We start from the raw sequence: 27,975 nt of genomic DNA, 5'->3' as shown, positions 1-27,975 counted from the left end.
GGGAGGGAGGGAGGGAGGGCGGGCGGGCGGGAGGGCGGGAGGGCGGGAGGGAGGGAGGGAGGGAGGAAGGGAGGGAGGGAGGGAGTGTAGGGGGGCGGTACAGCTCTATTAACTCTAACGGGCTCGCATCGACATCCGTCCTCCACTCTCTCCCTCCCTCCCTCCCACCCGCCCTCCCTCCCTCCCTCCCTCCCTCCCGCCCGCCCGCCCTCCCTCCCCCCCTCCCGTCCGCCCCCCCCCCCCACCCCTTCCCTTCCCTTCCCTTCCCCCTCCCCGCCCACCTCTCCCCCTTCCCCGCCCCTCCCCCTCCCCTCCTCTGAGGAGAGGAGAGGTCCTCTCCCACGACCCACCCCGCCTGCTCCTCGTCCACCTCATCCTCCTCCTCGTCCAGCTCGTCCTCCTCCTCGTCCACCTCCGACCACCTCGGGTAATACCTGGAATAGTAATGAATATTTTTAGTATAGGAACACATCAAAAATATTGTGTAAGGATTAATGTAATTAATCAATTAATTAATAATGTAATAAATTGTATAAGATTATTCATAGCTACTGAATATGTGCTTGCACGAAAAATGAATTGAAATAATTTATTGTAAACGTGACAAGTTTGTAATATTTCAGATGAAATATAATTACAATTGCCATCAAATATTATAAGAATATTAATTAATTAATTATATAATAAATTTTATAAGATTATTCATAGCTACTGAATATGTGCTTGCACGAAAAATGAATTGAAATAATTTATTGTAAACGTGACAAGTTTGTAATATTTCAGATGAAATATAATTACAATTGCCATCAAATATTATAAGAATATTAATTAATTAATTATATAATAAATTTTATAAGATTATTCATAGCTACTGAATATGTGCTTGCACGAAAAATGAATTGAAATAATTTATTGTAAACGTGACAAGTTTGTAATATTTCAGATGAAATATAATTACAATTGCCATCAAATATTATAACAGTGTTTTACTCACCCAGCACAAATCCTCGTCCTCCTCGTCCTCCTCCTCGTCCACCTCCGACCACCTTCAACCACCTCAGGTTATACCTTGAATAGTAATAAATATTTTCAGTATAAGAACACATCGAAAATATTGTGTAACGATGATTATAATTGAGTAATTGAGTAATTGATTAATTAATAATATAATAAATTATATAAGCTTATTCATAGCTACTGAATATGTGCTTGCGCAAAAAATGAATTGAAATAATTTAATGTAAACATGACCAGTTTGAAATATTTCAGATGAAATATAATTATAATTGCCGTCAACTATTATAAAAGTGTTTTACTCACCGAGCACAAATCCTCTTCCCCCTCCTCCTGAATCACCGAGATTACCCGCAACCACCCCTAACCACCCCCAACGACCACCGCCAACCACCTCGAGTTATACCTCGAATACTAATAAATATTTTCAGCATGAGAACAAATCAAAAATAATGTGTAAGGTTTGATATAATTTTTTTATCGATATTATCTACCAGAAAGATTATAAGAATATTATAAAGTTATAGAAATTTTATTAGCGTACTGACAGCTACCGAATTTGGGGTTGCGCGAAAAACGAATTGAAATAATTTATTGTAAACATGAACCAAGAACCACGGAGCGCTTATCCTGGAAGTCGAGAAATTTTATTAGCGGACTGACAGCTACCGAATTTGGGCTTGCGCGAAAAACGAATTGAAATAATTTATTGTAAACATGAACCAGGAACCACGGAGCGCTTATCCTGGAAGTCGAGAAATTTTATTAGCGGACTGACAGCTACCGAATTTGGGGTTGCGCGAAAAACGAATTGAGATAATTTATTGTAAACATGAACCAGGAACCACGGAGTGCTTATCCTGGAAGTCGAGAAATTTTATTAGCGGACTGACAGCTACCGAATTTGGGCTTACGCGAAAAACGAATTGAAATAATTTATTGTAAACATGAACCAGGAACCACGGAGCGCTTATCCTGGAAGTCGAGAAATTTTATTAGCGGACTGACAGCTACCGAATTTGGGCTTGCGCGAAAAACGAATTGAAATAATTTATTGTAAACATGAACCAGGAACCACGGAGCGCTTATCCTGGAAGTCGAGAAATTTTATTAGCGGACTGACAGCTACCGAATTTGGGGTTGCGCGAAAAACGAATTGAGATAATTTATTGTAAACATGAACCAGGAACCACGGAGTGCTTATCCTGGAAGTCGAGAAATTTTATTAGCGGACTGACAGCTACCGAATTTGGGCTTACGCGAAAAACGAATTGAAATAATTTATTGTAAACATAAACCAGGAACCACGGAGCACTTATCCTGGAAGTCGAGAAATTTTATTAGCGGACTGACAGCTACCGAATTTGGGCCTGCGCGAAAAACGAATTGAAATAATTTATTGTAAACATGAACCAGGAACCACGGAGCGCTTATCCTGGAAGTCGAGAAATTTTATTAGCGGACTGACAGCTACCGAATTTGGGCTTGCGCGAAAAACGAATTGAAATAATTTATTGTAAACATGAACCAGGAACCACGGAGCGCTTATCCTGGAAGTCGAGAAATTTTATTAGCGGACTGACAGCTACCGAATTTGGGGTTGCGCGAAAAACGAATTGAAATAATTTATTGTAAACATGAACCAGGAACCACGGAGCGCTTATCCTGGAAGTCGAGAAATTTTATTAGCGGACTGACAGCTACCGAATTTGGGGTTGCGCGAAAAACGAATTGAGATAATTTATTGTAAACATGAACCAGGAACCACGGAGTGCTTATCCTGGAAGTCGAGAAATTTTATTAGCGGACTGACAGCTACCGAATTTGGGCATGCGCGAAAAACGAATTGAAATAATTTATTGTAAACATGAACCAGGAACCACGGAGCGCTTATCCTGGAAGTCGAGAAATTTTATTAGCGGACTGACAGCTACCGAATTTGGGGTTGCGCGAAAAACGAATTAAAATAATTTATTGTAAACATGAACCAGGAACCACGGAGCGCTTGTCCTGGAAGTCGAGAAATTTTATTAGCGGACTGACAGCTACCGAATTTGGGCATGCGCGAAAAACGAATTGAAATAATTTATTGTAAACATGAACCAGGAACCACGGAGCGCTTGTCCTGGAAGTCGAGTTTCACCGCGTAGCGGACCCGAAGCGCGGGATCCGGGAGGTTGAGAACCCGGTACTCGAAATACGTAGCGGACCCGAAGCGCGGGATGCGGGAGGTTGAGAACCCGGTACTCGAAATTTGCGGAGCGCGACTCTCATCCGTCCGCTCTACTGCGCGGTTCGTTCCAGACTGAGGAATTCGGCTAGCTGATTTGAGATTGGTGACGTCACTTTCCGAATATCCGAAAATTCAAACTTAGTGCCGACCTTTCATACTATGTATGATGATGTATGATGTATGATGTATGATGTATGATGTATGATGTATGATGTATGATGATATGATATGATGTATAATGATTTTAGTTATCACATTTCATCCAAGAAATACACACTTTATCTCTCCTGCCGATTCCAGACTCAAGCGGCTAGGCCCTTCGATGGTCAGCCGTTGACTAAGGATATGTTCTCCAGTTAACGGGTCAGCTAATAACGCTGTCGTTCTGCGACAGTTGGAAGATATAAATTCTTGCTCGTACCTTCCAAACGTGTGTTAAAATACACTCGAAGTTTTAAGAAGCTTCGTTCTATCTCTCCCCAACAAAAAAAGGATAAAAAAATCGCCGACAATCACCTTTTTAGGTCTTTAAATCAAGACACTGCTTTAAATACTGCCTCATATCCGGAGCATCAATTTTACCTCGATCAAAATTAGCGCATCCGTGATGAATCACAGTTACTCGGAATTTCATTCCATAAGAATACTTTTCGAAAAACAATTCTGCTTCTCTACCCAACGTAGATACTTTACTTGCGACTAGACTAAAACAGCGTTTCGATTCTATTCCTGCGAAAATTCAAGATCGAGAGAGCAAATGAAAACTTGTTCAAAGAATTATGAATAATAATGTTATAGAATACATGGACGAGCAGGGGGACGAAGAAGATGAAGGTGGTCGGAGGTGGTTGAAGGTGTTCGGAAATGGTCGGCGGTGGTAGGCGCCAGCAGGAGGTGGTAGGGGGTGGTAGGAAGTGTTCGGAAATGGTAGGAGGTAGTAGGAGGTGATAGGAGGTGCTTCCAGGTGGTAGGGGTCGGTTGGCGGTGGTAGGAGGTGGCAGGGGGTGTTTAGCGGTGCTTGGAGCGAGTAGGAAGTGTTTGGAGGTGGTTGGAGGTGCTCGGAGGTTGTTGCGGTGGTTGACGGTGGACGCGGCTATGCGTCCTCTCACGGTGATGATCGAGCTGATCGACATTCCTAAGTCGCAGTCGACGAGTATTCTTTTGTACTCATTTCATACCAACGCAAGCTCCATACCGACACTACTTTGGCTGCTACGAATGTCGGTGCGAGCCCGTTAGGTAGAGTCGATAAAGCAGAACCCTCCTCGCTCCCAGGCCCACCTGGGCCCATTTGCCCGCCGAAAACTGGCCACAAAAATTTACCCAAGAGTATCCGTATTTATATTCTTCAGTTAACGGCAAAAATTACCTATAGTCCTATAGGCATGCGAGTTTCTTTGCTCCACACTGTTTGTTACTAACCAATGCCCCATAACACCGTTATTTCGTAGTCAAAGTTCTTACTTTCGGCTTTATTGTTGTTTATTGATCACTCTGGCTTCTTTAAGATGAGGGTTGAAACGATACTTATGTTTACATTGCCTTTTACACTTTAAGGTGGGATTCCACGGGTAGCTAAGAGCAGGAGCAGTTTAGTAACTTACTAGATGTTACTAACATCTGTCTAGTGAGAACTTCAAACAGCAAAAACATGCGCCGAAAGTATAGTAACTTTCAGTGAATAGCTGCTGCTGCTATTTTTTGCTGCCCATGAAATCCTAGCCGTCCTAGCATGGTGACCAGAGGTAAGGAGGCTGAACGCAATGCTGGCAGAATGGACTGTGAAAGTGATGAACGATCCACGGATTGTACCCGCCTGGCGGCGCTACCACTGCGGGCTCCGTCAGCGCGGTGATCTTGGATGCTATTTCATGAGCAGTAAAAAGCAGCAGTGGTGTAGTAACTTACTAGGGGTATGTTCCGATATGCACTGCGAGCACTGCACAGTGCTCTCACTGTAGAAAAATTCGTTCCGATATGGACTGCAGTATACGGCCGCAGTACCCTAGGGAAATATATGACGTCATGAATAACCACCGTATTTCTACTGCGAACACTGGAGGTTTCGAGGTAAGGTGCTCTCAATGCTTTGATCACGTTATCAACAGCGTTCAGAAATTCAATAGCTTCCACTATTGATAATTATTATTATTGAATATTGTCATTCAAAAATACCGGCCGTTAAAAACAAAAATGGAAAATTTGAAGAAATTTTATCTATTGCAGTGTGAGACAAATATTATGTATGAAATGAAAGTAACGCCGAAAAATGTCGATCACAGTATACTATACTGCGTTCCGTTTTAAACAGTAACCAGTATAGCTAACTATAAAGGAACGGCTTCGCAGTATACTAAATTGACGTTACACCTTACAGTGCTCGCAGTGTATATCGGAACATACCCTAGTTTTCACTAGCAGCAGTCTGGTAATTTCACGCAGCAGCAGTGGCTTATGAAATAGGTCGTGGCTTCTTGTGATCTTGTGGCTTGTCGCTCGGGAAACTGAACTGCGAGTAGCAGAAACTTGCACCGGAAGTGATAGGGGAAAACTGCTGCTGCTGCTGCTTTTTACTGCTCATAGCACCCTTTGAATCGTCGATACTCACGTATGTTTCCTAGGGTGCGTTCGCGGAGCATACCTACGCGCTTTGAGCGCTAACGCTTACGGACCCGTTCGACTTGGATCTAGCGCGCTTACGTTCGCAACGTCACGCCGTTCGATTTGGCGTTGTAAATTCTCCGTAACGCTAGTACGTTTTCGTAATTGCGTTGAAAATTTGTTTTTCTAACTGAGCTAGCCCACTGTCCATTTAAATCCGTCCTTTCCAACTAGAGTATAGTTTGACACAGTCATGGACGTTGTTCGTCCATGGTTGTACTCATGGAGACTAGAGTAAAGTCTTCATGGTTGTACTGATAGGTGGCACGTACCTCTGTATCATATATTTAGTTGATTTATGTTTTAAAGACCATAAAGGATATTATTGACAAGTATGGGTATCAGTGGGTCGTTTCCATTTACTGACTCAAATCGACTTGTGTCGATATTTCTGGTGTAACCGGCCAATCTAGGCCCAGGAATATACCAGAAAGAGCGACACAAGTCGACTTAAGTCAGTAAATGGAAACCACCCAATATGGTCGATAATTAATAGTATTCTATTTACATAATTAAATTTCCTGTACAAAATTTTCCATTCTGGTACGCTTTGTGGCGCCATCTAATACGGCGAAGAATTTCAGTCTGGCAACACTGTCCTTCCCTCTAGTCTCCATGCATTATTGCGTCCCAGCCTAAGCAGTTTCAACGACATTCATGTCCGAGCTTCGAGGTGCGAATCCTAGAAACGTGCGAATATCATATATCGTCACGTGTATCAAATCACCAATCTCATCGCACTATTTGAATTATAACCCGCGAGCTTTGTTGACGGTCACCGTAAGATCATATGAAGCGGTAACCCCAAATATCACCGATTGTCAGAAATACTTCGGTTCTTTGTAAAGGTCACTATCAAACAAAGTAATCGTCAATTCGAGAACCCAGCAAATTGTTTAACGTTAAAATAAGCCATGGAGCAACTGCAAACTGCGTTAACTGCAATCAAAGTACTGCGATCGAGTGTTGGGCAGGTTTTTGACTCTTTGGGAAACGGCCTGAGAGCCGATCATGGTGAAGATAACAAGGAGGCCAAGTACCTTCAGGAACTCCAGGAACTTCTTACTACTGTTAACGGCAATCTAAGGTGATTCACACATTACTCACACTTTACGCATCTGTAGTTTTTATCTAACAATTAATCTTTCATGCGTCGAAAAACAAATTACCGACTGAATGTTCGCAGAGATGTCGAACAAACAGTGAGCACTCTGAACCCACCGCCAGGTCCATTCAATCTGGCAAGTACGACCTACCTAAGCCAGGAAACAACACAGGAAAGACAAGCGCTCTACAGCACATTGGTAAATAGTTATAAATGGACGGATAAAGTTCACGAGTACAGCAACATTGCCCAAACACTGCTTAGTCAGAACTCTTTGAAGCGTTCGTACACAAACTCGAGCAGAGCAAAGAGAGGAAGATCGCAAACGAGCAGCCATAACGTTCCTCCACAGTAAGTATTCCATTACTTGATGTAAATTCTGACGCGTAGAAGTATCGGCCAGCTTTTTTAACAAATCGTATCAACAGGCAGGTCGACTCTGTCATAACAACAATCGACAGACTCTTCAATGACATGACGGTAACTGTTTCACGACCGTTCGCCTCCAATGCCGTGCTCCACGTCACTCTTGGTCACGTTTTGAAAGCGGTGATTGCATTCAAGGGATTGATGATCGAGTGGGTGGTCGTAAAAGGTTACGGAGAGACAATGGATTTGTGGACGGAATCGCGACACAAGGTGTTCAGAAAAGTTACGGAGAATGCTCACGCCGCTATGCTTCATTTTTATTCACCCGCCTTGCCTGAACTTGCTGTTCGATCGTTCATGGTTCGTTTATATATTCCTATTATTTTGGGCGAAGAAATAATGTGTCATCCGAGAGGACTTCAAGAAATCTTTACATTTTTTTTTCAGACCTGGTTCCACAGCTTGATTAATCTGTTCAGTGAACCCTGCAAACGATGCGGATTACATCTTCACAGCGCCTTACCGCCTACTTGGCGAGATTTTCGCACTCTGGACCCTTATCATCAAGAGTGCAAACCCTAGTAATAGAAATTCTGTAATTTATTATGACTGATAATAAACTATAAATCTATGTACACGCAACTTGGTCTTCTTAGTTTGTATTAACGAAAAGGCGCGACTTCTTTTCAATCACTTTTATTCAATGAATAACAAAAATGACGAATGATTAGAATGAAATTGCAATGAATAGGTAGTTTTTCCAAGCAACCAATCATCGCATTGACCATATATAAATTATACATGGTCGTAATTGAGTGATCTATCATTTACTGTATTGTTCCGAGTATAAAACCACCCAATACCGAAGGGTGTTTTTCACAGTTACCCGCACTTAAGACGGGTCTGCGTATGATACGAGGATGATCTCGGAGGGTGCTGTCAACGACAAAAAACCTCGGCTTATATTCGAAACAATACGATATTTCGTATATTTGCCGAATACACCTGGTATGTATAGAATAAATGAAGGAATACATATGTCAACAATTGCTATGATACCTCAATTATTACCAATGAATCTTCCAAAGACCTCAATGATCAAATACAACCTTTTCATCGTTTAACCATTGATTATTAATATCAACGTCCACAGCTGGAGAATGACATAAGTATCTTCAATCGGTTTATTCGATGATCAACAAAAAACATTCTGTCGCTAATAACTGAACCGTGTAGCTTGCCCATCGACGATAAAATTTCAACTTTTCTCACTTGGATCTATATGATTAATTTTTTTTTTTTGTCAACTTTGCTTAAGATCTCAATACCTGTGTTTATGTATGTGTGTGTTTTCAGAGCTGGTCAAGAAACACCAAAGGGGCAAATCATTTTGCAATACTAAAAAGAGATTTATCTACAAACTGATAGTGAACTGCGAAAGTCTCCGTTAGGTTAGGTTGTTACGCACTGTACATAATTGATTCTACAAGTTTATGTAAGTAGGTTTTTTTTTTCCTTTATAATACGCTATTGTATATTATTGTGATTAATTGCTACTAGCATGAGTTTCAATCGCAGAGCTCTATAACGACTGAAAATGTACGAAAGCATTATTTTATTTGACAAATTGTTATTTATACCTGCTTTTCTCATCTGTCGATGTTTATTTCAACCGAATTACTGCGTTCGACGTCCCAAGGACGTAAACTCCGGTTTCAAGTAAATCTACAGATATTTTTTTCCTTTTGGTAAAACGATCTTTTGAGTTCTGATCACTGGACCCGTATCACTGATATTATTATGAATTTTCATACTTGTTAGTTTGATCGCGATATCATTTAGTAATTTTTTTTCCAATTTCATTGCAATTTTCAAACTGCGACAAAATTTCATTTTGATCAGATGATTATTCATTTTCATTCGGTATATAACAGCTCCGCAGTTGATTTTTCTTTATTCTAAATATGTATATCATTCTTAATATCACCATATCGTAATTAGTTGTATGTATAATAATAATAATAATAATAATAATAATCATAATGAGTATCGTTATAATGTAATTATAATTATGTTATAATTAGTATCTTCACAGAACTGTACACATCCATAATTGGAACATTGGCCCTTTAACGTGGGCGCAAGTCATTGTTCTTTTTTCTTTTTATTTTTGTTTTTTATTTGTATGGCAGTGAACTTATTTTACAAATTGTTATTGTGATCACTTGCTCGATGGACTCTGGGTCCAAACTTTGTAAGGCTCTATCTACGTTGCGTTAAATGAGCTTACCGTGGTTTTATGACTCAAAACAATCTATGCAAATTAGTTACCGTTTTTAAAATAAAATAATTCAAATACTGTATTTCATATTCATCGACGCACGTAATTCAGCGTGTCGTAAATTACTTTTGAAATTTGAAGAATGGTTATCGTTACTACACTCTGGCTGCACGGTACAGTATGAACTTGGAATCATGGTAGAAACCTTAAAAACTATTCGAAAAGCTTACAACTTGCAAAATCAATCTCATCGGTTATTACTACATGTTTACTTACAATAACGCGCATGTACTTAACGCGCATTCATAGTTCTGAGTCAAAGGAATTGCTTCTATTTTACCAGTTATCCGTATTGAGTTCATAAGCTTATAATATTTAAAAAATGGATATGCTGGCGTTACTCGGTCCGCAATAATTGTACAGCCATTACGTAAAGTGAGAGACCGCGCGTGTTTCCTGACCATTATTTGTTTATTTATTTTTCTTTTTTTTTTTTTTTTCGTTTATAGATATTTTTCATTTCCTTTTTCTACCTTTTCTTCTTCCTTTTGTTTTTTCATAAGTTGGCATAGCAGTTTCACAGTTTCCATCGGATGTTAGCATCTCTTGTCTTTGTACTCCTCTTTTCTAGTAGCTATACCTAACTTAAATTATTGTTAATAATATAGTATCGTAAAGTCTGATAGTACCACAATGCGAGGAAACCTACTTTAGCATATTCTCAGTTCAATAGCTTTATTGCCTTTCTCACTGATTCTGTATGTTTTGGACAGCTTATAATTAGAAGTTCTTTTTTTTTTTTTTTTTTTTTAAATTACGTTTATATGGTGCGCAGCACTGTATATTAACTTTTTTTTTCTTTTAATTATTTTATTCATTCCCCATAGCTATTACTAAGTATTCATATTACCTTGATTTTTTCAAATAGTTTACATATTACGTTAAGTCGGTACAAATAGTCCAATACGTTTTTCTTAATCTTTTTTGCTTCAGATTTCAGAACTGCGAGCACAAGAACGGAAGACAACAAAATTATTCAAGTAGCATTTTACGATAAGTGAATAAACGATTTGAAAAATCATTTCTCGTTGAATTCATATTTAATATAACACGACGATACAATTCTTCCTCGTAAGTAACACTTTCACAATATTTGAAAGAAAATAGTGTTTTTCATAGTATATATTAAGTTCAAAATCAAACCAATATATTCGGTCAAGTGACTGAAAAAATTCGAGTTATATTAAAAATCTGTCTGTCCTTTTTTGTAGAATGAAACTCAAGTATTACGCAATGCAAAGTAACTTATCGAGTCTTTGGCTTAGTTCATGTAATGTAACTAAAAATAAAATAACTTTGCTGCTCGCCAACTGTGCACTTTGTTTGTTTTTTTTTTTTATTTCTCTTCCTTTTTTTTTGCCTAATTTGACGTTTGAACTTCGATCAAGAATAAAAATCATCATTGAATTGACTTGTGACCATAAAGAAACTTGAGGCCCGAGAAGGTTAAAATTTCCCTATATATATATATATATATATACATACATGTATACATATATATATAAGTGTACATGTACATGTGTATATATATTAATTGATGTTAACTTGGAACATACTAGATCGCCAAATAACTTTTTTTTTGGCTACGCTACTGAACAATGAAGGATTATTATACACTTGTAGAATATGATGTATGGTGTATAAGTGTACATGTATATACATATATGTACATATAAGGGAAGGTTTCTTGTTTTCGATAATTGTGTTCCAGATCGTGCCGCAATTATGTCATTCAGAATCCGTCAATTGTTTATAATGAAATTTTCATTATTGAAACGCGTATCGCAGTTATTTCAAAATTATACTAAAATCACTTTAATGTATCTGAATCAAACAATTGGATTCATTTATAAAATTGACGAGTATATAACGTGTGATTTAAAAGCAATGATTTTCACGCTGTCATGATCCGGAAGTTTTCAATTTATGCTTAACAGTCATTTCACACCAGCTATGTGGAAAAAAAAAAGAAAGAAAAACAGAATCCTAGACGTAAGGACCGTTTAGGAAACCTTCCGTTACACCCACAAACTTTCTTTTTTTTTTCACAATCTCTTCACCATTCAATTATAGTTCATTAAACATAATTTAGTGTGGTCGATAATTGCATTTTTGTTTGTTATTTTTGTGTTTTTTCCTCTTCTTTTCTATTTCTTTCAGTGAGCGTCGATCTTACCTTTATATATATACAAATATTAATCGATTTTCGATTAACATAATGCATCATACAATAGATCTCTTATACAATGTTCATTAATTATTATATCATATAATTTATATTACGAGGAGTCTACATACTAATTAAGGTTTGAAGTTTGTGTGTTCTCGGATAAACGTCTCTGGTTTGAATTTTTGTGTTCGCGCGCGTATGTGAGTGTGTGTGCGTGTGTGTGTGTGTGTCGTGTGTATATATATGTGTGTGTATGCATACGTGAATTAGACCGTATTCGAATATATTGGACACCATTGAAATAGGCACTGATGACCTATAAAGTTTCTTCTAAGAGTCCGTATGAAATTGCGGCTCGCCCTCGGAGTTTACGTTCCATGTAAGAGTCGTCGCATTCGCCGCACGCCTCAGGCTATTCCTCAAGAACATCGCGCAGGCTTTGCTCCGTTCCGTTATTATCTCGTAGAGATGATTCTCCAACGTTAGGCTGTTCGTACTCAGAAGCAGGGGCAGTGGCATCGGTGTGTTCATCATCATAAAGTTCCCAATGTTAAGAGGAGTTTCCCATTGTCAGACACCGCTGTTCGGAAAGCGTGGCGGGGGAAGCGGGGGCGGTGGTCTCTCCGGCTGAGCGGGAGCGATGGAAGATCGCTCTGAGCCAGCTGCAAACACAACTGTCATCACCCCTTAAACGCGTCTCCCAATATCACCCCCGTCATCGTCTACGCACACTTATGCTTTATATGCGCTCACATCCAACACTACACGCTATATTGTATATCTTTTTTTTTTATAACGCAAGCATTTTTTACGCGTTTTTTCGTACACAAAGTACCCGTTTCTACGACGTTCGAGTGAGTCTGCGAATGCGCGTGCGTGGAGTACTGAAAAGACCGCTTTTGAGTCCTAGGAGTTGAAAGTGGTCTTTTCTGCACTCCGCGCATGCGCTGTCGCGAACTGAATATGACATTACGCGACCCTAACCTCAGTTTTGTACTGTGTGAAAAACCGCGTAACATACTCTTGTTGTATGAAAAATCATGCGCAACAAGGGGTCAACGGTCTTTTCGCCTCGGGTATTCACAATATGCGTTTTTGACTCACTTACGACTCGTATTGAAAAGATACGCTCGACCCGAGAATACAAAGTTTTCCTCCTTGTTACACAATAAGCTAATGTATATTACCTACAATACAGAAGGATGGTCTTTGTTTTTGATATTTTTGAAATTATAGTCCGACACCCCAGAAATTTATTCCAAATACATGGAGAGAAATTTCCTCGACAGCAAAGGTCCTTATCTCAACCTGTAAACTTTTCCATTTCAAAAATACACATTTTTACTCAATTTTCAGTATACGTATATTTCACCTTGGGACAAAACCTGTTTAATAAAAATATCAGCATCGTTAATGGAGAATTTTACATCAGTTATCCGCTAACATCAAACTCACAAAAATGTCAAATTCTAGTTGGGTATCAGCTGACGTAGAATTCTCTGTAGACGATACTGATCTTTTTGTTCAATATTAGAATCAATGCTCGCGTATTTTTAACAGAAACAGATTTCTTTGCACACAATTGGTCCTGCTTCGAAATATGTACTGAAAGTTGAGTAAAAACGTGTGTATTTTGAGTGATAAACTTCACAGCCCTTGCGCAAGGGTCTTTATTCATTTATAGGCAGATCTTTAATTATTTATTTATTTGGAAGCAATCTGGGAAGAGCGTCCCAGTTAAAATTCGAATATGTCCAAAACTACTACATACTATTACATATTAAAACCACCCTTATGTACATTTCAGGAGAGGTTTTCATACTCTCGGTGAGATTGTGAAGATAAAAAAATAGCAACCCGCCTACATATTGTTTTAATTTGTATTTCAAATTTACTGTGATTCCAATTTGAATTGTAACACTGCGTGAGACGAAATTTACAAAATCTACATGACTTTTCGTACAAGCTTCGTGCGCGAAGTAATATTTCAAGGATGATTGGGCCCTTGTACAGTCTGAATTAAAAATTAGTAACGGAGAAAAACCCGTCTTAAAAGTATCCGTCAATTTTATTTGCGCCAATGATAGTGAACGCTATAATGGAATATTACCTTATAGAAGTGAATCCGAGAAAATTCTAATAACACCAACTCGGATTTTAAAAACTTGAGAAACGGTTTTATAATTGTTGGAACGTTCCGAATGATTAACTATGGTGGTTTTCATCGATCCTGATGCTTTATGAGATTGAAGTAAGCAACGTTAACGTAACGATACAAATGTAGGAAAGTGTACTATTTTCCAGCTTTAGAAGGTGACTTTACAAAATATAAATATGTTGATATCTCTGTTGTTATACGGTTTACTGATTTCCAGACAATCTTCAAGTTGTGAAATGATGATTTCTTCGAAAAAAGCATCGTTAAATTACACGTTACGAACTTCAACCTCCGGATGTTTTTCAGCTTATTCTGATCTTTAGACACCGCCTGAAATTTTTTTTACAAGTAGTCAACTAAGAGTGAATGAAAATTAGAGACTTGTGTGAGTACGTTTAATGTACGATCTCTCGAAGGTTTTTCAGAAAATTCGACGACGTCCGATTAGCGAGCAAAATAAGCTTGAAAAATTAGAACCGGATGAAATACAACAGAGTTTATTTCATTATTTTTCAAACGGTATTTTCTCTTTTCCTAAATTTATAAATTCAGCTGGTCCAGCCGATTGATCCTTAATATTTCGAGAAAACTCATATGATCGATGCGGATAATGTATTTAGTAACAGAGAACTGGACCAGTGCCACCTATTTAAGACTTCTCTGATTTATTCTAGAAACTTCATTGAATATCTAGAAGATTTGAAGTTGATTTGCATTTTTCAGCTTTGCAAAGAAATTAAAAAATATTTTGCAATGAAATTTAGGTTAAACATTTCATTCGACTCGCCAACGTTTGGAAAATAAATTTGAAAAAGATGTCCATCGCTGCTTGATTTTAAAACGTCAGCCAATCAAATGATTCATTCTTATCATTTTTTTCCAAAAACTAGAAAATTGAATGCGTCTTTTGTCTTTTTAGTGGTTGAACCAGTTTTTACGTGTATAAATCAAATCAACGTCTAGACTTATCCACCGCTGAATCTAATAATGACTCATTAACCATGCTTCCATGCGCATTGCGACAATCATGCTATGAATTTTATCGATATTGTCACCTGGATTGGATATACACAATAATAATAATGCGTTCAAAGTGACAGTCGAAATATTTATCACCAGTATGAAACTTTATAAGCTAATTATGAAAAACATCAATCACTTAATCCCGTAACACAATATATTTTGTAAAGTCACAAAACACATACGGGTTTGTGCTAATATATGTACAAAAATTGTATTATGTTCTTCATTATACGGTTAAAGCTACTACAAAGGCCAGTGTCGACGGTGTATCAATACATTAATGTAACATGAATATGTTAGAGACAAAAAAGCAATCAAGTGATCCTATCGGTGTGTATCTGGTTCATAATGAAATAAATCGTTATATCACTAATTTTTTTTTCTTCGAATCGAAGACAATAATTAAGAAGTATGCGTAATACAAAATTATTTGTGGCACGAAAAACAAATATACATATGTATATACATATATATATATAATATATACATATACACGGGACTACCGATCATTCACAATTCACCTGCAATTTATGTGAATGTACGTTTATGTTGAATATTTCGGTGAATCATTGAAGGCAATTCACCGATGGTATAATATGTGTATACATTATGCAAGTTTTACACAAATATCAAAAGTATATATAATCAAATCACGGATAAAGAAGTATCGTATATATTACATGTATAATATATAGATACACAGAATTCTATTAATCATATTTTATTTTGTTTCTTAGTTTTGTTTGTCCATGCTCATAATGTTTCCCCGACATGTAATAATGTATACTAACAAAGAGTTGGAATATTGTAGATAAGAGAAATAAATTTTTTTTTCGGCTAGTAAGAAATAAGATGTAAATAAAAAAAAAAAAAAATTAAAAAATTATAAAACAATGAAACGTAAAACGATATAATTAACAGTGACACTACAAATTAGAAAATTTACAGACATATAGAGAGACAATGATTAGCATGCAAAATTTGGGAGTAAGTCAGGAAACAATTCCGTTTATAAAAGATCATGAACTGCTGTAGTGTACGCTTTTATTATATTACCATCACATTATATATGGGAATGGGGTATGGTAATAAATTATCAAATTACGAATTCGAAACCGAAATTATTGAAAGAAGAAGAGTGCTGAACAGTGATAGAAACCTAGGAGCAATCGGCAATACACTTATAAGAAACAATACATATAAGTGGATGGTGATCGATGATATTTTGCTCACACACATACTGAGAGTTTCCGGTGAGGGAATCCCACGCAACTACGCTTCGCCGGCAATAGGCAGCCAAAGTTACATCTTACACGCTGTAAGTGCCCCACATGTGGTTCCAGTTGCCTATATGTCGGCGAAAAATCGTTAGCGCCGCTGGTCCTTTCACTGATAACTCTGGGTATAAAATTTACTGGTGCACGGGTCGAAAAAAGTGGAATAATAATAAACAGGAACGATCTCTCAACGGTCAAACCATTTTGTGCAAAGTGTCGGAATATGTATGAAATTTGCATCACGAAAACATACATCGTCTTCAAGTATACCGTACCTACATATTTTATATTGAAACATATATTTCTGCCGTTGCAAAGTGTGCATGATAGTTAACCCTGTATATACAAATAAGAAATTGAATTCTAGAATCATTAATGGGTGCGAAATTCTGCTGTAATATTTCTTGTACAGTGTGAATCGGTAACAACAGAATGTTCCGTCGTCTGTTATATGTAGTTTATAAATGCGCATGCGCTGTAATCCGGGAGCAGTTCTTTGCCAGGGCGACCAACCGTCATCCTGAAAAATTTTCACAACTGTCCGTGTTGAACACAACTGCCAGCGACAAGTGTCAAATTTTTTTTAGGTTAGATTTATGACGGTTGGTCACCCTGGCAAAGAAAGGCTCTGGATTTTTAGCGCATGCGCATATTAACACCACAGCGGACCGCGGACCATTTTGTCGTTCGCAATGCACATTGAATACGTTATATTATACATATAATATATGGTACATTGTACAAGGTAAATCCCGGCAACCTTCTCGTATACATACTCTTAGATTTTTAATATATTCATCAATTCGTTATTACCATACCCATGTATAAAAGAGATTATGGAATGCAGCAGCGGATTACAACGCCCCTATTCAATCGTATCCCTTATAATGCGTTTTAGGATAGTCAGAAATTGGTAATTTGTCGACCAATTGACCGCGGTTTCATTCATGCTACATCAGCTACAGCCAGCTCTGAGGAATTGTTTGACTTGCGGTGATGGAGTTGGTGATCGTGACGGGTGACGAAGGGTGATGTTGGTCATGTTGGCAGGCCTTACATGAGTCAGGATGTGGCTTCTCCTCGGCCACCATCAGGGCAGCGCTCTCCGCTGGCGGTATGTGCTCCTCTAACGCATTCACACAGTTTAGCATGCTCCTGTAAAACACCACGCCACTTGTCCAAATTTCCACTTCTTCAAACTTTTCCGATGGTATCAATTTTTTTTTTTTTTTTTGTTTTTTTTTTTCTTTTTTATTCTTACTTTGTTTCTTACGTGTAACCTACGTCCTAAAATCCTCTTTGTCAAATCGGTGAAAGAATATCTCTGAAAATATTCTTGGTAATCCCTAATTGCTATAACTTTAACAAATACGATCATTTAAAAACTCTGGGATTACATTTTTTCATTATTTAAAAACATTTTCCAGCAAGTTTGAAGAATTTGTGTCACAGGCAAATTCTTCTGTAAGATAGATCAGAAGAACTGAACTCGATTTTAAGTATTTCCGACAATTTCAATCACTTGTATGCGTGTTCAATGCAAAGCAGAGAACTGTTGATGAAAACGGTGCTTTTAGAAGAAGAAAGAAAAAAAAAAAACATAATGGTAAACATAAATTATGATTTGCCAAATAATTAAAACAATGTTGTCAGTTTCTTAGCTCATAGAACTGGTACAATTATTGAATGTGAAAAATATTTCTAATAATCTTATATACTTGTAGAAAAATTTCTGCCCGTCACAAAATGTCAAAGACTTTTTGAGGAATACGTGAGAAATAATGACAGCATTTCAGAGACATAACAATTTTTTGCATGCATGAATATGCGTAAGTTTTCGTATCGATATATGATTTTACTGTGATGCATTCTCTGAGGAAGAAAAAAACGGCAAGCATACTCAAACTATGTTTGACAGTCTACACAATTTGAATTGGAATCGGCTTACATTTCCAGAGATTTTTTTTCACCTTGGAATCTGAATTGATACTTTATCATGCAATCGATCAGTCTGCTCTTTATTTATTGAAAATCTAATTTCTGTTATATTTCTATTCGAAGAGAAGTGTAATTCTTGCTTTAATTCAGAAAAAATTTAAATTGCTGTTTTTGTCACGCATTGATCGTTGAAAAACTTGATCCCAGATTGAAAATTTATACCCATAAATGGAGTTATGTACAATAATATTCATTATAATGCGTTCTTCTTTCGTCTACCTTGTTTTCGGTCCGAAACTAAGTGCAAGTTTGATTCTATACGAATTATGTGACAATGGCTAACGATGCAACTGACATGAGAGATTGGGCGTCATTTTCACATAACTCGTACAGAATCGAATTCGCATTTTGTTTCGGACCGAAAACAAGGTACCCAGAAGGGAAAGGTATTAATGAATGCTATTGATAATGACTCTTGTTTTCGTTTCAAAATAAAACGCGAGTCCGATTCCATACGAACTATGTAACAATGACTGGGGATGAAGTTGACGTGAAAGAATGGGATTCGTTGTCGTATAATTCGTATAAATTTGAATGCGTGTTTTATTTTGGACCGAAACAAGGTTGCCGGAAGAAGGCATGAATGAACGTAACTGTACAGTAATGTTCACTGATAGGTTCTTAATGGCTCACTATTTTTTTTTGAAAGCAAAACTGGAAAGAGTTTCCTTTCTAATAAAATTTTGTGTGCTATTGACTAGCGACACAAGTGACCGGAATAATAAACCTATACGTTAATCATAGACACTCGAAATTTCCATAAAGAAAGCTCGTTCGGTGTTGATTCCAAAAAAATAACGAGTCATTGGGAACCTATTAATGAACGTGACTGTACATACGAGAAGAAACGGTGAAAGTTAGCAAACTGAGGTTAGCAAGCGCGAGCTTTTTCGTCTTTTCCCGCAGGCTGGCCACTCGAAGCTTCGGCTATAAATTTACGACTGAATGGTTTAACGCGCATGCGCTAAAATTCGAGGAAAAGAGCAGTCTTTTTTTTTTTTTTGTCTGGATGACCAACATTTATAAATTCAGATGACCGATAGATGTCAAAGTTTTTGAGGCTACGTAAATCGGGTGACCTGTTATCTAAATTTATGAACATTGGTTGCCCTGACAAGACAACTGCCTTGCTCTCATATTCTAGCGCATGCGCGTTAAACCATTCAGTCGTTAGCAATTCTCTCTCCGTAATAGAGTTTATGTAGGCGATGGGTTAGTTTTTTATAATAAGGAAATCCCATAATTTATGCAGTGATACGAGATGTCTTGGGAAACTTGTATCGTTAGTGATCGTTGCAAGTTGTAATAAAATAACCTCAATTCACGAATAGTCTGACCGCCATGCTTGTCTGCCTTGCGACGAAAATATTGCCGCGTCATTATCTCGCCGACCAACAAATTTCAATTATCTTACGCATGCACAGTTAGTAGACTCATTTTCAGTCTGCTAATTTTCACCATTTCCCTTCGGTATAAGAAAATAAATTTTTTATTTTTTTCCCAAGATTCCTCTGTGATTCTGTTATGCATTGAAGAAAAAAAAAAAAAAAAAAACTGTTCGAAACAATAAAAAATCACATACCTACCTAATCATCGCTACGGCAACAAACGACAACGTGATAATATGTGACGTAATTTTTCATTTTCTTACGAGTTCTTCGCGAAAACTTTTTTTCTTATTCTAACTTAAGACTACTATATCAAGTATAATTATTTCTAAAGCACAAAAAGGCTGGTCAGTGATATCATGTACACCCCTTTCTCTAGTTGCATTTCCTTCAATTGTAACTGATCTCGATATATTTGAGAATCTTCGGGAATTCATTAAATGAATATAGAATTGAGAAAGAAGTATACACTTAGACCTCGCAGCATTTTCATATATATAATATATATGAAAATATATTATATATGTATCGATATATATTGTAAAGTTGCAGTGTCGAGTGAGAAATTATAATGCATTTCACAGTTTCTATACTTTTATGTACAACATTTCACTGGCCTGTGTAGTAGACTAACATTATGAATAGTCAACAACTCGGTTTTTTCGTCGTAAGTCGATAGTAATAGAAAAAATTTCGGACAAAAGGAATGACTGATAAGACGAACCCCATCATGACACATGGAATCAGCACAATTACATGTAATAATATATAAATACGTATAAAAAGTGGAAAGTAAATAAAACCGATAATCAAATAAACAAACTTATTTATTTCACAGTATGGAACGTGTTTAAGATTTACTGGTCATGCCGAAATATTCGTAACATTAAACGATTTTAATTAATCATCATCATTTCAGTTACACAGTCTGAAACCTGTCCTAATATAAATACCTATAACAGCATTGATAACAATTATTCAGTAATAGTATGAGAGTGATTGAAAAGTGTTTCGTGATTCAATGTACAGTGTTGTTGATTAGGTAAAATGTTTTAATTAGATTATGCATTATTGGTAGCGTGGGTATGGTTGGCAGTAGTGGCGTCAGATAGGACGGTCTCCTTGCTAGAGTTAGTGGTGAGCTCCTCTTCCCTGCAATACAACAATGTTACATGGCCATCCAGCCTCGACTTAAAGTGCTCATTTTTAAGACAGAGGCGCAATTTCGCACCGCTCGTTTAGTCTGGCTAGATATTTCTAGCTTTCAATCTATATCATCTGTAGAGAAAATTCGAAACTCGGTCCTTTCAACTTGCCAGAAAAATTCATACAATTAGTCGGAATGCAGCGTACAAAATTCACAAATTTCACTGTTAGTCACCAATTTTTTACCCATCATACTTATTCGTTACAATAAACAGAGCTGAACATAAAAACTGCAAAAACCAACACCATTTCACGTTATCAACAAGAAAGCTCACTTCACAGCAACGTGATTTCAACTTTTCACTATAGAAGCTTTCCACGTGCTATCGAACATTCGACTCTGCCAATCGTCGCTTTTCTACTTTGCTTCACTTGCTTATACAATGTCAAGACAGAGGTCTAAACATAATAAGATCTCTTTTCGTATCGACAAAATTTAACATCCGTCTCGTCTTAATGGATCAAAATTATTTTTAAGGAGACTAGATTTTTACGAAATCTTGCTAATTTTACTTTGAATTTTGTACACCGTAATATTTTGGTTATATGAAATTGATACTCCGTTCAAGAAATTAGTGGCAAATAAATTTTTGCGGTGGGAAAAAATATCGAAGTTACAGAATCCCAATATTGAAGCACATTTAGCAACGCAATTAACGTGTTGCTCGGTAAAAATCTAGATGTAAGTCATATCATAAATTCCGTATATAATCAAATAAATAAATCTTCCACCATGTAAAAATAAATTTTGTTTATTTTTTCGTTTCGTTTTTCTAAAATGAGAAAACATTTTTCCCAGACATCCCGGATTCTCTATAAAACATATGCAGATGTATAAAGCAAACGGGCGGTGGAAATATTTTGTCGCTGCCTCCTCTCTTGCACCTATATTCACGTATCGATATCTATAGGCATGAAATCTTTCTATCTATCTATGTCGTAAGCAAAGAATGGACTGTTTATAACGTGTAACGCTCCATTCTTCAACAACAAGCTTGATATATATATATATGTGTGTGTATACATAATGAATTTGAATGTTTCGGCAAAACCTTAACTTAGCATGAAATTAATAATAAAAAAAAAAATAAATAAATAAAACAGTAAATGAATGGCTGCTGCAATGAATGTGATGATTTAAATTGACTATAATGATGTAACAAAGATGTTCATAATAACGTGATACAAAAGTTGAGATAATTTTTAATCATCATTTTACCATCAAATTTTGTGAAAGTTTTTATCGAATCGTATAAGCTGGAAAAAAAAAAGAAAAAAATGCCAAGCAGACGACACATCGAATCATTATGAACATCTTGAACTACTATAATTCTTAATTTTCATCAAGTTCAGAATTGAATAACGTGTAAAATCTTTTATAACATTGAAAATAATATATATATAATATTACGCCCAACAATTATTTAAGCACTAACATGCAATATTCGCATAGCACAGCGCATAGCCTCGTGCTAGCTATAATATAAATCAACATGTACAGTTGTAAATTTTGTATTTATCTTCTATCCATTCAATTGGATAGACTATTGAATATGAGGAGCATGCTAACAGATGTATAGGGCTCCAGGATGAATTGTCATTGGGGCTCTTATGTAGCTCATATAATAGCAATTGAATATATATTCGTATGTGTATTATTCGGTATTATTTAATTATTACTCTCGTCGCACGTATTGATGAAAATATACGACTGAATTTGTGCCACTACAGAATGTTAAAAAACAATGGAAAACAAAAATCAGTCAATAAATTACATAATAGCCCGAAATAACTAATTAGAGAAACTGTGAAATGTATAATATATGGTTCAGAGATAGATAAGGTTTATCATGAGAAACCGCGCAGCAGTTGTCCATGCAACTATGGCATACATATTACATACGTGTAATATGTGTAATATGTGTTTGTATATTGTAACTCGCAGTGAGCCTGAGAAATGGAGACAAAAAAAAAAAAAAAAAAAAAAAATTACATTACAAAAATATTGTAAGAAAAAATAAATAAATAAATAAATGACAACTGGCATGTGATAAGTTTAGTTAATAGCATGCCTTATATACCTTTATGCAACTTATACTTCTATGAATAATTTATCATTAACACAAATGAGTTCTCAAGCTTTCATGAGCAAACAAGAGAAAAAAATCTGATTTAAAAAGGTTGGCTAGCCAAAAGTCGATACTTTTTAATAAATTTATTGCCAGTTAGTCGCACATTGAGTATACATCAAATAATTTTATTCACAAGTTAAGAAGATCTCTGAAATACGAAGATAAAAAATATTGGAATTACGTACAAAGGCTTAGGATATTGATGCTTCGTTTCAATTAACTACATAAATTATTAAAAATCCATGATATTCGTTCGATTTTCCTCTGTAACGGCACTTTTTTCTCTAGTAACGAAATAACATGTAATCGAGAAATACATTGGTCGTAATTAACATCGGTACGATGTTGTAAAACTGAATATCTTCTGAACGATGAAAAAATTTCAAAAATTGAAATCGAACAAATCTGCTAGACATATATTTAACCATTTTTCAGCAATTTCAAATGAAACATCAATATCCGAGCATGAGTTTATAATTCCACTATTCTCTATTTATACATTTTTAAAGACATTTTCGTAGCTAAGGAATACAGTGATTGGATAAATACTCAAAATACGACTATCTCGCTTTAGAATTCATAAAAAGTATAAACCTTGAGACAATCAACCTCCGACAGATCATTTTTGAAAATAGCAAACTGTTGTATAATATCACAAGTCTTTTGTAGTTTCCAACGGTACATTAACAATAATTATGTTTTACTGCAAATAATAAAAAAATCACTATACGTCATGTCGTTTTAAGTAATTTAGTCAGCCTTCTATTAGTATACTATAATTTCTTTTAAAACAATTAGTAATTCGAGTCAAACCATTGTCAAATATGTGAACGAATATATGTTGACATGAATTAGAAACGTACAGGAAATAGCACGGTTCTATCAATCAATGAAAAATACTGTGTAATTTCGGGCTGTTGCGCTGTTTTTAACATAGAAAATAATTAATTCTCGTTCCTTTACATCGGCTGTATTGTCATGCCTATTTATTGAATTTATTCATGCTTGAAAACGTCTGCGAATTCAATTGTTTATCTTAACGAATACGTAAAGCCATAATGTAGGCATATATAATATATATACAATATATATATATCTTATATATATATATATATATATATATATATATATATATATATATATATATATATATATATATATACATATGTGTGTATGTATACGACAACGACTAACAACACGTTACAATTGACTCACCCGTATAATCTGCTTTCCCGCAAGCTGCTCCTGCTCCGAATAACATACAAAGCGAAATTACAATGCGCAATGCACAGCCGTTTGTTATGTCGAAAGAACAATAAAACCAAATATCGAGAAACAAAAAGAAAAAAAAAAAAAATATTACAATAAACAAAACGTACGCAACACCTATAAAAATTATGATTTATTTGAATAAAATAATACATGAAATTAATAAGCTCAACAAATAAACATAATGCTTGTACATCGTTTTGAGGAACATCTATATTGACCGTTGACAAGACATCAAAATCCGATCTTAGTAAATTTGTATAATAAAACCTTGTAAAATATTCTCAAAAAGTAAAAAATCGAGAAAAATAACTGAATAAAAATCGATCCTGAATCGAAATAAAGTCTGAATAAAGTAGTGGCAATAAATATCCTGGCTATATAGTTTCCACAATAATTGATAACAAGTTAAGCAAACAAAACATGCGGAACAAAATTTTCGCAAATATATACATGTACCTATGTGTGCAGTACTTATTATTACTGCTATAATAACGCAATTCCAAAATAATACCGGTTTAGTAAATTTTCATCAGCTACAATACATCGTATTAACTTCAATATCGCTTAACAATCAATACTTCGTCAATCACAGTTATCTTTTTTTGCGTGAATATGAAGTTAAGAATAAAATCGTGTAGAGAAAAATCAATGAATGTAATAATATAGTACAATGTGACTCAAAGTTTTGAAATCTGAAAAAAAAAATCTCAAGATAGACAAACCGGACTTGGAACATTTCTCTACTCTTATTTCAGATCGATTCCAATAAATGTGAAAGCTTCCCGAACAAAACCGTTTAAAATTGAATTTTTTCGATACCACTTTCTTAGTTTCTCAATTTATCGCAAAGCAACTGAAAAACACGTTTTATCAAAGTACTACCGAAGACTGTAGTGTGTTATTGTTTTGAATTGGATATTATTATTCACTAATGTATATGCATTAAACGTGCAAAAGTGGTATTAAAAAAATAGAACTGACCGTGACGTAGCAATGCGTTATTGAATTAACGATTTATCGAATCACGTACGAAATATTTAATATAGTTATATTAATCTTGATGGTAATTTGTTGACAAAAAGTTGCGACGAACCATAATTTTTCATTCAAATATTTGCCGACGGTTTAATCGTGTATTTACTAAAAGTAGGATTGTTTTGCTTATCATTGCCATACCTGTCGTTACCATGTCTGAACAAGGCAAGGATTTCTTCGAACGTTTTATTCTTCGTTTCGGGAACCTTCTTGTACGTGAATATCCAAAAGATAGCTAAGAATGCACTGAATGGCAGGAACGTGTAGGTGTCTAGCGCAGTCTGTAACGAAGGCAAGATTACAAAAAAAAATCGGAATAGGGTATAAAATAAACTCCGACGAATTCACAATGCACCGAGAAAAATTTCATCTCGTTATTAAAGTAGCTAAAAAAAATTTATCGACAGGGGCATCGTTACAAGAAAGGTAAACGAAATAAATAAAATATGATACAAGTAATTATAATCGGCAATACTAAATTTTCCGTTTATCGAAATAGTTTCAATAAAATATATTACCTGTGACTATAAATAAAAAAAAGAAACTTATACAGCAACAAACCTAATTTTCATTTTGTGCCCGGAACTACAGGTATAATATTCATCGGTTATAGTGAAAAATAAATAAAAAAATAAAAAAAAAAAAATGAAAATAATCAAGTACTTTGTAGTAAACACAAGTACAGGAATTTCTCTCGGTGTGAATTCCTCCAAATGTGTAAGTAACAGTATAGTTCAAAGTTGAGACGAACCTTCATGCTTGGAAAACATATGCCGACCAGGAAATTGGCCATCCAATTAACGAGTACAGCAATGGACATGGCTGCTGGCCTAGGACCCTGGGAGAATAGCTCTGCTGTGATCATCCACGGAATGGATCCAGGTCCCACGGCAAAGAATACGACGAAACTGAGTGTCGAGACCACCGAAAGGTAAGACATCCAGTCAATCATTTCCTGCACGAAACCGAAAAACTCCTATCAGGCGGTAGTAAATAGTTCTTCTTTCCTGAGCAGCTGGAGGAGGCTCAGATGATAAAAAAGAAATTATAATACATAACTATTTGTTCTAGAATTTTTCATCATAAAATATGCATGCAGCATGCTGTAATTCAACCCTGTGTAAAGTGACGGTGTGAATTATCGCACTGTTAGCATTATAATCCGAGCTAGGTACTCGCATTGATAAAGAAATAAAACTAGTCTACAAATTTACGCAATTTTATGTGATAGAAATGCTTGTAAAATTTATTACAATGTTATATATATATATTCTTGAATTGCGGTATAGTGTGTCAGGTTTACAGTAATTGTTAATACATTCAAACAGATATTGCTTCACCAGGGAGTCCTCAACTTACCGAATGTCAAAGTTTCGAAGTGTACGAGGAATAATAATATCGAAATAGTAGACAGTGATAAATGCATTTGCATATAAAGATGACATTCTTATTTTTCGGGAAGATGAAAATTGTTATTTTGATTATAAAAGTGCAAAGTAGTTATTATTAGTCACAGTTGTTGATTCCAAGTTTTAGTGTAGAACAATTGTTCGTACAGTATTCATGTATAAAATTATCCTTACCCAAGTACCATATATTTCCAAGTAAACACCGCAGTATTTTAGGTTGCCTACTACTGAGGGGAACATATATCGGTAATCCAGACCTACCGTGTTATCGATGGGCAACGCGTTAAAGTCCTCACGAGTGATCTAGAACTGCCCATGTTACCAATTCGTGTGTATTTGGGCGAGCAATAGTTTTGTTATTTACACCCTATGTTGAAGCGGCCAGTGATCACTTTCCGGAGCCACGTTAGAGCGATTAAATGACTTGACGGCAATGATTATGACTCGGTAGGTCTGTATTACCGATATTTGTTCCCCTCATTAGCAAGCAACCCGACATACTGCGACGCTGACTTATAAACACCTGGTATAATTTTTGAGTGATAAGCTTTTAAGTAACGATAATTACATTACTTTTACAATCAGCGACCAATTAAGATTACCGTATAATACTTGCGTCATTCGCTGACTTATCGACATGCAGGTGGTCGAAAAATTACTTGAAATTCATATGTGACCAAGAATAAGCGTTATTGGTGCTTGTGTTCATTAGTAAGTGATAAATGCAGTGTATTCGAAATACCTTGAACGTAAACAAAAGCAACCAGTGATACGTACACAGTTACTCTCCTCCAGACTGTCACGAAAGAGTTCAAGAGAGGTTGGAGGGGGTGGGGAAAAAATAGCGTGATGTGTGCCAATAAATAAACTTACATGCGTGTGAGGGTTTGTGAAATTCTAGTGTTTCGATCGCAACCCCAATAAGATTTAAAATCTCAACATCTAGAGCTAGATCGATGGAATATGCATACATTTTAATGTTGAAAAAGTAATTCTGTAATTAAATAGTCGTTCAAAAATGATATGATTTCGTGAAGGTTTGCCTCCTTTTACCTTGCAATATGCGCTTGTAAACAAATCGAATAAATGATTGTGAATGATTTGACGAAATGACATCAGTTACATCGGAATAGTTTTTCGTTTGTGTACTGTTCGTGAATAATAAAGCAGAATAGCAAATTATA

The 27,975-nt window shown here is 36.0% G+C and overlaps 2 protein-coding genes across 17 annotated transcripts in view; one reads left to right on the top strand and one right to left on the bottom strand.

Moving 5' to 3' along the window:
* Positions 1-6,498: 6,498 nt before the first annotated feature.
* MED27 (mediator complex subunit 27) lies at positions 6,499-8,024 on the top strand. Its single transcript, XM_046635640.2, has 4 exons — positions 6,499-6,995; positions 7,095-7,364; positions 7,442-7,742; positions 7,830-8,024. Exons 1-4 carry the CDS (start codon positions 6,823-6,825, stop codon positions 7,962-7,964), a joined length of 879 nt encoding a protein of 292 aa, XP_046491596.1. The 5' UTR covers positions 6,499-6,822; the 3' UTR covers positions 7,965-8,024.
* A 575-nt stretch (positions 8,025-8,599) lies between these two features.
* The window catches only part of Glut1 (Glucose transporter 1), a 75,330-nt gene continuing 55,954 nt past the window's right edge, over positions 8,600-27,975 (bottom strand). For 7 of the 16 annotated variants that reach the window (XM_069138008.1, XM_069138007.1, XM_046635624.2 and 4 more), the window contains 5 exons: positions 26,134-26,358; positions 25,524-25,663; positions 24,291-24,320; positions 17,409-17,506; positions 8,600-12,567 (listed from right to left, as the gene is read on the bottom strand). In XM_069138008.1, the coding sequence (XP_068994109.1) occupies positions 12,464-12,567; positions 17,409-17,506; positions 24,291-24,320; positions 25,524-25,663; positions 26,134-26,358 (597 nt within the window). In that variant the 3' untranslated portion in view covers positions 8,600-12,463. Of the gene's footprint in view, positions 12,568-17,408; positions 17,507-20,546; positions 20,890-24,290; positions 24,321-25,523; positions 25,664-26,133; positions 26,359-27,975 lie in introns of those variants that run through there. The other 9 variants (XM_046635626.2, XM_069138010.1, XM_046635630.2 and 6 more) reach the window with 9 other exon arrangements.

Source organism: Neodiprion pinetum, chromosome 7, assembly GCF_021155775.2.
Source record: "Neodiprion pinetum isolate iyNeoPine1 chromosome 7, iyNeoPine1.2, whole genome shotgun sequence".
NCBI lineage: Eukaryota > Metazoa > Arthropoda > Insecta > Hymenoptera > Diprionidae > Neodiprion > Neodiprion pinetum.
Note: the sequence above shows the minus strand (reverse complement) of the source record. Positions and strands in the feature narration are given on the sequence as shown.